A 10,798-nucleotide genomic window follows, 5' to 3' on the forward strand; every position below is an offset into this window, starting at 1 on the left:
CATAAATCTGGCGTAAATGACGATGGCATCGCTTGTCTCACACGGCCACCGAGCTCAACGTCCTGTCACGTTTATCAGACGGATATGAGACATAGACCCGTTAGTGGGCCATTAAGACACCAGGAGATGAAATATACGCACTGTTATCTAATCTCACGAGAGGTTTACTGCGCACCTTTAACGTCTACCGCAGGAAGAGCTCGCCATGGTCATTAGCTCAAGCCTGGATTCAAGTAACACGTGGAAAGCTCCTTAGGACAGAGATGTTCATGCTGAAATCCAACTTGCCTAAAATACCAGTTCCTAGAATAGTTGCAATTGTTAAAATATCTGCAGAGAGAGAAAGAAAGAGAATGTAGACATTTACCCACAATGCATGTAAAATCACCACGTTAGAGTTCATTACCATGTCGGCTAAAACTACACTGAGCTGCTTTTACAACAAATGATTCCATCTCTGACGAGCATTGCTGGATGTGTTAATAAACACCACCATTCGAGAGGGGCTGTGTGATTGTTCTCGTCTCTCCACACCTGAAGGCAGGTGGTGTCGTCCCTCAGCCAAACAGCGATGGAGAGTCAAACAGGGCTCGGCTGGTGGGAGACCTTGGCTATCAAAGCAAGTGCCTAAATTCATTCGGATTTAATAACACATGCCAGTCAAAGCACAGAAACACTAAGAACTCAGAAAGAACCCCCCCAGTACATGTTTTGCAAGTCACACAGCCTTCAGACTAAAATCCCAATCTTTGTCTTCTCTGACCTAATTACACAAATGATGCAGAACCGCTTTCATGCATAATAATAATTAAATATTAATAAGATATTGCTGATTAGCTGTTACCTGAAGGAAGAGGGTAGCTCTCATGAAAGAGAGTTAAAACTGAGCAGTTAAAATTGACTTTGCTGACAGCGTGGATAGCAGCCATTTTCTTGACAAGTGTTAATACTTATAAAGGAAGCACTTGCAGATAAACCCCCGAAATATGATGAGATTTCTACCCTGCTGTTCAGCCTGAAAATGTAAGAACTTGGGAGTGAAACATGTAGTAAACGTTCATTATGTAATAAAAAAAAAAAAAAAAAAAAAATCTCAAAAATAAACATATTACATAATAAAACGGGGAAGAACATAAATAACTGGTTTTACAAACCCTATTCCCTTCTTCCCTGTCGCAGATTCGGAATAGATAGAATTGATTAATTGACTAGCTGACAAAATGAAAGAAATACCGTATAGCGTGGAGCATGTGTATAGTGTGTAGCTTGACTTAAAAAGAGTCTTTCCATTGGAAACCTGAAATTGCACTCACACTAACAGTCGAGATGATTGATGACCGTGTGAAGTACAGGAAAGTAGCCGTAATGGCGCTTTAATGACACGCTTATCAGTAACTCTGGCAATCCGCCAACTCGAGTGACATCGCTACACGGCTGTTTAATGGCGGTGCCAAGCAAACCTTACAGGAGGATGCGGTTACTCACAAAGTAGCGCCGAGCTCAGTATGGTTGGGCATTTATAGTGCGCAGGCTACGCGCGTGGCACGCTGGATTTACGGGAGTAATAGCGATGACAGATGTTGGGCTGTTAAGGTGGGGAACCGATTTCAGTGGTTTAAGGATAATAGATATTGACAATGCAATTAAAAAGTACACCAGACAATAAAGAGCTGACGTGGAGGACAGAACCTAAACGTGCACAGCGGAGAGCCAAAGGTCGTTTCTGGAGGTTGTTAGCTTGCACGCGCCCCGTTAAGGACCCGCATTAAAGGCCTTTCAGATCGCATCATTTAGTTCACAAAATCAATGCTCTGCAGAGGCGGATACAGACGACAGAGACTGTGAGGCTTATGACGTTACACAGCGTCATTGGCGTGACACGGGAAACCTGCTCATCTCGTGCTCCCTGCCAGCCCAACAGCCGCTCGTGAGGAAGTGTTTCCCGTGGGGCGCACGGGCTGGACACAGGCAGATATCCGCAGCCCTGGCGCCGATACTCACAGCGCCGGTTTCCAGGGTCTGGCTCGGGCTCGCCGTGCAAACTTGAAACACACAGACGTCTCACTGGCTGCATGCGACGGGACGGCTGGGACAGACGTCCTCTCGCGCTCGTCCGACGCTTCAAACGTGCGTGAAAGGAGCAATTTTGCGCGTGCGCGCAAGACCTTATCAAAAGCGCGTGGCCAGGACCGCCGATGACAGACGGTTTATCCTATTAATAATAAAATAATTGCAGAAAAAACGCGAACGGTCCCACGCAAAAGAGTACATTTGTGTTCCCACTGTTTATCCATAATAGATAGCACATGACTTCGAATTGTATTTATTAAAGAAATTACATTGCACGATCACCTCGATTAACTTTTGTTGTATTCATTGGCTTATTAATAGTGGAATAAAATTTCGAAAATAAAACTGTTTCTCATGCACTCTAGTCAGGCTGCTTCTAAAAATGCTCACCGGTTACGGGCTGTGTCCGTCTGCCCTCCCTCTAGTGCGCTCAAATCTCTCGCGGTTTTTCAAAACTAATTTTGCTCAATTTTCTTAACAAGTCCAATGTTACTCTAATACGGTGCATTCTAAACGGCGAGCGCCTTAATCCTCCATTTTATGGGCAAATGGATAGCCCTGGCATAGACTACTTTAGAGGCCACTATTAAAGGCGTAATATCCTCTCCTGTGCATTATTAAAAAAGGCAAGGGAGCGTTGCAGAATTAAAGGATTAAAGTGTTATCAGATGCACTGAAATAATTCTCTCCTGAATTTCCAGGCATCAACAAGTCATTAATATAGAAGAGCCTTAAAAATGATCCACAACAGGGAAAAAAAAAAAATCAGATTTATTGTACTTGGTCAGTTGAGGAATGAGGAAAAACAGACAATAATACAATAAATAAATATAATAAATAATAATCAATAAACAAAAATTTTTAGTCTGTACCCCAAACTAGTTGAAACAATAAAGAGAAACATGTATTTCGTCAGCATCATTTATTGCTTTTCAGAACTGATTAGTTCAATAACATGCATGTGAAATAAAACCTCTTGTGACCGATTTCTGTCCTGTGATGTATGTGGTGTTCATCAATGAAAACTGAGCATACTGTCTGATTCTATTCGTCTGGAGCCAACACCTCGGAAAAATAAACACCATACCTGACCCTCTGAACTCAAAACAGCTCAGTTAGATTGTTATGTGAAATTCTGGCGTGCCTCAGGACACTCCGACTGCCCGCTAACGCCCGCAGGCCACTGTCACTCACACCAGATAGTGTCAAATGTACGAGTACACCTGTGTAGTTTTTAACAACAACAACAAAAAAAACATTTTGTTACCATGTTTTATATTTTAATGGATCTTTTCTATACATGTATGAAATCGCTAACTTACATGTGGTGAAATATTGCCAGATATGAAATAAATTTGTTTATTGCAAATGTTCAAACATTTGACTGATAGTGTAATGACCAGGAGTCATAGTGTAATGACCATTCAGTGCACTCTCAGAAATTATTATATCAAAAGAACATAAGGAACGGTAAACACTGATATAATATATCCAGTAGTCATTGTGAATGTTAATATTGCTTGGTTGATGGCATGCAAGACAAATAATCTAAATCCAAGATTATTCCTTCTTAATTTACAGTTTGATGTTTAAACAATTTCAGCATAAAAATAGCTTTATTTATTGGGATTCTGAAATAAAAGTGTATAATGTACATAAATAATTAAAGAAACAGTGAAACTAAACCATCCAGCTCCAATAACCGTGAGCAGGCTTGTTTACAGCATGTAGACTGAATTATTGGCATTTGTATTTACATGAAACACCCAAAGGCGACACAAGCTAACAGTTCAGTAAATTAAGTGCAAGTTGACGGTTCGGAATAGTTTGTTACGTATTGTAGTTTTAAAGTTTATCAGACACTGTCAAAACTGACCGTCCCTGCTGTGCAACCGTCGTTGGATTACAGTGGATAACAGAAGTGAATATCGACTGCACAATTTACTTATTTACCAGTAATTTTGTTGTTCTTTGTTTTAGAGCTCTTAATACAGCTAATATAGAGAGATGTCATTAGATGTCATTTAGAGGGATCTTAACTGACATCCTATTTATATTGGAAACTATTCAGACTGCACCACCTTTTTAAAGAAAGAAAAACTATTGCCTGAAATGTGAAAGGTTCCTGTGAGGTGGCCCCCCTGCCGTAGCCTACGTCGACCACGGGGGGTCCTGCGCATGGCTTTGGTTTTTGTTTTTCTTGTATTGCGCGTCTTTGTTTATTTCTGTTTTGCTTCCCACAGTTGGTGCGTGTTCCCTCGTTCACCATACCACCTGGGGGACGTTATGGAATTGTGTCTTATGTAAGCCTGTTCTGTTTGCAGTACCGATCGTCGGTTGTTGTACGTTACGTCGGCTTCTTTTGTTGTACTCAGTGCACTTTTATGTTCCGTTTCGTTTTCTTTACTTTCATTAAACATTTCAGTTGGACACCTTTCCTCTTTTGTCTGCATGGTTTTTGCCCATGACGTTTTCTTTGACTTGCTCCGTCTTTTCAACTAGTGCTAATTAACTTAGATTCAAATGAATACAAGACAGCAATAAAATCCATGTCCACATTTTTTGGTCTTTGCATCACAACAGCTAAAATTTGCATAACATAAAATTAAATATATTGTACAACATTGACATTGTTTGGAATTTCTGGCCCTAAAAGCACGCATGACTTATTTAAAGGCACATAAATAATTTAAAGCTTGAGTGAATCTAGATTCCCTGAATTGACTGCTTCTAATTGGCCTGTTTATCATAATTAAAAGGCGAGTCAAGTATGAAGACTGAGTGACGGACAAAAAGCTGCAGGCCTCAAATCCAGAGGCCTTCAGAAGCGCCACAAACATCGTGGTAGTGCAAATACTGCTAGAAAAACACCAGCTTGTAGACTGTAGAAGGCCAATGCCAGCACATATACATTACAAATGGGGTAATGTCAACAACCTCGCTCTGTGCGCTTCTGTAGGATTACAGAGCATAAAAAGTAAAATTGTGCTATTTTTATGAGATCAACACAAACTTGTAATTCAATCCATCAATGAATTGAAGACTTAGTTTCTGTTCATTCCACAAGCCTGTGTGAAATTCAACCCCCTTGAGACACTAGTACAGCTCACACTCCCGGCGGTGTCTTTCATGTCAGGCAGAACTGTACCGTGTTCCTTCAATTCACATATAGTAATCAAGCTTGCCTGTGATTTGAAGACGTGCTCCACCATGACTCATTGTGAGACACAGGAAGAATATGGATGCTGAACCAGAGCGCTCTGGAGAGTGTCTGGTGTGTGTCGTCTTGTTCTGTTTGTATGTTATGTGTTATGTGTTATATCAGGGTACTTGCTGCAGTTCTCAGCATCTCCTAAGTGGAAAATCTCAAAGTATCTCCTAAAACACACAGGACATTTTAAATTATACAGGGGAAAAACACAAGCCTGCAATGCATGTGACTGAAAACGAAACCCTGTCTATGTCATCCTGTACGTCATCCCCATCTATGTAATCCTGGACGTAACCCCCGTCTATGCCATCTTGTATATCATCTTGGTCTATGTAATCCTGGACGTAATCCCCGTCTATGTCATCCTGTGCGTAATCACCGTTTATGCCATCCTGTATGTCATCTCGGTCTGTGTCATCCTGGATGTCATTTTAGTCTATGTAATCCTGGATGTAATTCCCGTCTATGCCATCCTGAACGTAATCCCCGTCTATGTCATCCTGTATATCATCTTGGTCTATGTAATCCTGGACGTAATCCCCATCTATGTCATCCTGTGCGTAATCACCGTTTATGCCATCCTGTATGTCATCTTGGTCTGTGTCATCCTGGATGTCATTTTAGTCTATGTAATCCTGGATGTAATCCCCGTCTATGCCATCCTGAACGTAATACCCGTCTATGTCATCCTGTATATCATCTCGGTTTATGTAATCCTGGACGTAATCCCCGTCTGTCATCCTGTACGTATTCCCCATCTATGCCATCCATCGCAGTCTATGTCGTACTGTACGTAATCCCCGTCTGTCATCCTGTATGTAATCCCTGTCTGTGTCATCCTGTATGTCATCTCAGTCTATGTAATCCTGGACGTAATCCCCATCTATGTCATCCTGTACGTCATCCCCGTCTATGTCATCCTGTACGTCATCCCCGTCTATGTCATCCTGTACGTCATCCCCGTCTGTCATCCTGTACGTCATCCCCGTCTATGACATCCTGTACGTCATCCCCGTCTATGTCATCCTGTACGTCATCCCCGACTATGTCATCCTGTACGTCATCCCCGACTATGTCATCCTGTACGTCATCCCCGTCCATGTCATCCTGTACGTCATCCCCGTCTATGTCATCCTGTACGTCATCCCCGTCTATGTCATCCTGTACGTCATCCTCACACTTGGCACCAGAGCCTCTGTAAGTCTTTTCTACTCGGCTTCCAGGCGGCATCTCTCTTCGCTGCAGGCTCTTCCATTTGACCTTCTGTTGTCTCTGCCATTAATCTTACGGCTGTGATATGGATTAAGGACCTACAAAAGCCGATTCACACCGCAGCTTTCACATCGCAAGGAATCTAAAGAAACAGAACCAATCCATATATAGTCATATAGTATGTACTCTCACTGGAGTCCACGCTGAAGATGCTCCATCACAGTACAACATACTCCAAATAAATACAGTAAAACAAAACCAAACAAAACACAAAAGCAGTGCTGTATTCATGCTTGAAACATTTGCAGAGGGAGATACAGTGCTTCAGTTATCTTAGTCTTAGTGCAGTTGTTTCATTGAAGGGTCTCAGGGTCATTCTCGAATAGCTTCATTCCACTTTGTATGAGTTGTCCAGCAGAGCGGATGGATGCGCACACTTGGGACACAGAGCTGTTTGCACCGACAGGTCGGAGATCTTCCAGCGCAGCCTTCAAGACGGCAAAGCCGGGCGTCTGTCTGCTCACGCCGTACAGGATGTTCCTGTGGCAGAGAACCAGGCTGGAAGTTAAAAGAACGTTTTACCTCCTCTAAAAGTTCAGCGCTGGCCTTTAAAGTGAAGCAAAGTACACGTTTGTGAACTGTAGATACACCTGATTGCTGCTGAACAGAAGATATTCAGCATCTACTATCCGAGAACATTGTAGATATTTAACTGCTGCCCAAAAACAGGTTTTCAGGAGAAAACATTCAAAATAATTCCACACACTTCTAGGGATTTTATAATCAGACGTCTTTAAGCACCCTTCTAGCATACTGACACTGTGAGTATACTCACACAAACACGCAACATCCGAGAAAATCATTTTGTATCACAAACGTGGAGGACTTTGGAATTCATGCAGCTTAAAGGTTTCGACATATTATTGAACATTTTTACGGGACAAGAATAAGAAGGTCTGGTCCATTTCTTCTTTGGTTTGAGGCCACACATTGATTTCTCTTGGAGTTCATGGTTTTAACTGTCTGCACACACCTAAGCAGAATAAATGAGGCCATTCTTTATCTGCGAATAGGGTAGGCTAAGGTCTGGGATAGGTCCATGACCTTGACATGCTGGACCTTATATAAAAATTGTCTAATTAACTCTCTCCTTCAAAGCCCACATGGAGAAAAGGTCACTTGCTAACTTACTGTGCGAAGAGAAAAAGCCTGTATGGTATTGGTACCATGTCGACATCTAACACGTACTGACTGCAATTTTACTTTTCAAAGTCAAGAAAATAATTCAGTGCAACAAGAGCGCTGTATTAAATTAATTCCCTCACCATCCATCTCGGCCCTGTCTTATGATAATGTATTCTTGGCTTAGGCCGTTAACGCACTGTAACTGAAACCCCTTTATTGAGAAATCTCCAGGTAATCTCAGAGATATTGATTGTAGCGATCTCTGGCAAGCTAACGTTAAAACAAACCAGATAAGGGGGCCTCAGCAGAGCAGATACGAACTGAGTTGCCCATCCAGCCCTTGCCATGCATCAGCTGAAGAGTGCCATGTCTGCAGCACCATGGCACTTAACTGTAGGCGTGAAACCATCCATGAGGCCTGGAGCCAGGGTTAGGGTTAAGGAGCCAGGGTTAGGGTTAGGGTTAAGGAGCCAGGGTTAGGGTTAGGCTTAAGGAGCCAGGGTTAGGGTTAGGGTTAAGGAGCCAGGGTTAGGGTTAGGGTTAAGGAGCCAGGGTTAGGGTTAAGGAGTTAGGGTTAGGGTTAGGGTTAAGGATCCAGGGTTAGGGTTAAGGAGCCAGGGTTAGGGTTAAGGAGCCAGGGTTAGGGTTAGGGTTAAGGAGCCAGGGTTAGGGTTAGGGTTAAGGAGCCAGGGTTAGGGTTAAGGAGCCAGGGTTAGGGTTAAGGAGCCAGGGTTAGGGTTAGGGAGCCAGGGTTAGGGTTAAGGAGCTAGGGTTAGGGTTAAGGAGCTAGGGTTAGGGTTAAGGAGCTAGGGTTAAGGAGTTAGGGTTAAGGAGTTAGGGTTAAGGAGTTAGGGTTAAGGAGTTAGGGTTAAGGAGTTAGGGTTACAGTTAAGGAGCTAGGGTTAGGGTTAAGGAGCTAGGGTTACGGTTAAGGAGCTAGGGTTTAGGACCAAGATACATTTTTGGGCACGTAAATGGAAATGTGATATCCTTCTAGACCACAATAATAAATGAACAACTTTTTAAAGTCAACAAAACATTTTACATTTCCATATATTTACAGAACAATAAAGCTATAAAAAGGTAAACTGCTTGGAAAAATGTCGGTAGCATTTTATCTGGAGACACTGCATATATAACACTGCTTAGGACCAAGCACGAAAAGCTCACTGCAGCTGTGTAGGGAATATGGTGGTGTTGGGCTGCTTAGGTGCTTCGGGTTTTACAGTCGAGGGCTCAGTGGACATAACAGAATGTCTGACTCTGATCTGAACCTCAAAAGAAGTTTGTAGATCAGATTGTCTCTTCAAGAGTTTTGGGGGCTGATTTATTATTACATTTGGGAGGTTCCCAGGGTCCAATTTCTGTCCTAGACTCATTGTGTTAGCTTTGAATGCTACTTAAAGAATTCGATCCAAACCAGCCTAATTGACAGACAAGCAGATTATAATTAAGGGGCAGAGAAAAGTCGATACACTTTGATTTGAGGAACAGATTACAGAATTAGGAAAGGTATCAACATATGAGAAACTACCATTCAAGATGGTTGGAAACGCATAGATATACTGGTGTAAATGGTGTATATAATTAAGTTATATTAGGGTTTCCTGGATATGGATGCGGTAGTGGTACACTGACATGTGGTGGGTGGGATCTTGCTTCAGACTGTTTCTAAGGTATTTACATACAAGTGTGGATATGGCTGCAATCCATGATGACGTAAATCATTAAACTGCTAATCATAAAAAACCATCTCGGTCTCGGAGACAAAAGATATTCTATGATATTTAATAGCCCAGTCAGAATCACTGTACTGGGATCTATAGGAGGCTATTCAAGCAAGACATCCAAAGATTATACTGTGACATCAGCCACTTGTCACGGTACAGTCCCTCCTCCCGAACGTCTCCTCGTGTGTGTGTGTGTGTGTGTGTGTGTCAATGTGGCCACGCCCTCCCTGTGTCTCACACCTGCTCCTCATTGTGTCATTATCATATATGTATAAAAGTCTGTCGTTTACGCGTTTGTGTTGTCGGTGTTTAACCCCATTAGTCTGTGTGTTATGACGTGTATGTTATATGTGGAATAAAACATAGCTTATGTTCAACACGACTGGTCCCCGCATCCTTCTATAACTCCTCGTGTTAAAGAAACACCGACTGACGAGGGACGCCTGGGAAGCGGAGCAAGAAAAGGAAGGGGAAGATGGGAGGCAAACGCCCTTCCACAACCCGCGCCGCGAGACCCTCCGTCATCCTGGCCTCACTCCACACTCCCACTACGATTCTGGGGGGCCCTGAGTATGGTCCAGGGTCTGACCCTGCGGAGTCCTATGGACCCCAGCCGGACTATGAGAATCGGCACTCGGAAGTGGACTCCGCTGGGTCCTACGACCCCTACATGGACTACTACAAGGGTTCTGCGGATTATGGAGATTACGGGGAGTGCAGAGACGTTAGTCTGCGGTTGGACTTGGGGTTCGACTATGTGGAGGATCCGTCTATGGAGGTAGAGGAAGTCCTCTATGGGGACCCTCCCAACTTCAGTGACGTAGAGTCTGTGGACTCTACACCGGTACCTGAGCCTCATAGAGGCTAGAGGGAGGTGTCACCAATGCCCACCCCAGAGACAGGCAGAGCAACTGGTGCACCTCCTGTAATGGGTGCGCGGAAGTCGCCGCCTCCCAAATCGGCGAGGGGCGATTCCCCACAGGCGGGTGGGACCCCAGCCCAGCCGACAACTGGGGGACAGGCCGGTGCTCCTGCCGGCCCCTCCGGACCTTCACCAGTCCTTTGTGTAGTTTTGTACCCATCCCTGTCACTGTGTCCGTCCCCATCACGTTCTGTCCCAGCTGCTTTGTCCCCTATGTGTCCGTCCCTGTGTCCGTGCCTGTGCTTGTGTCTGTGCTTGTGTCTGTCAGTGTGTCCGTGCCTGTGTCTGTCAGTGTGTCCGTGCCTGTGTCTGTGCTTGTGTCTGTCAGTGCGTCCGTGCCTGTGTCTGTCAGTGCGCCCGTGCCTGTGTCTGTCAGTGCGCCCGTGCCTGTGTCTGTCAGTGCGCCCGTGCCTGTGTTTGTGTCTGTCAGTGTGTCCGTGCCTGTGTCTGTCAGTGCGTCCGTGCCTG

The 10,798-nt window shown here is 44.0% G+C and overlaps 1 protein-coding gene across 1 annotated transcript in view; it reads right to left on the reverse strand.

Moving 5' to 3' along the window:
* Nucleotides 1-3,667: 3,667 nt before the first annotated feature.
* The window catches only part of naaladl2 (N-acetylated alpha-linked acidic dipeptidase like 2), a 163,004-nt gene continuing 155,873 nt past the window's right edge, over nt 3,668-10,798 (reverse strand). Inside the window, exon 14 of the mRNA XM_026997094.3 lies at nt 3,668-7,033. Coding sequence (XP_026852895.3) covers nt 6,847-7,033 — 187 coding nt within the window. The 3' untranslated portion in view covers nt 3,668-6,846. The remainder of the gene's footprint in view (nt 7,034-10,798) is intronic.

The sequence above is a fragment of the Electrophorus electricus genome, chromosome 26, assembly GCF_041902795.1.
Source record: "Electrophorus electricus isolate QZ-2024a chromosome 26, ASM4190279v1, whole genome shotgun sequence".
NCBI classification, from domain to species: Eukaryota; Metazoa; Chordata; class Actinopteri; order Gymnotiformes; family Gymnotidae; genus Electrophorus; species Electrophorus electricus.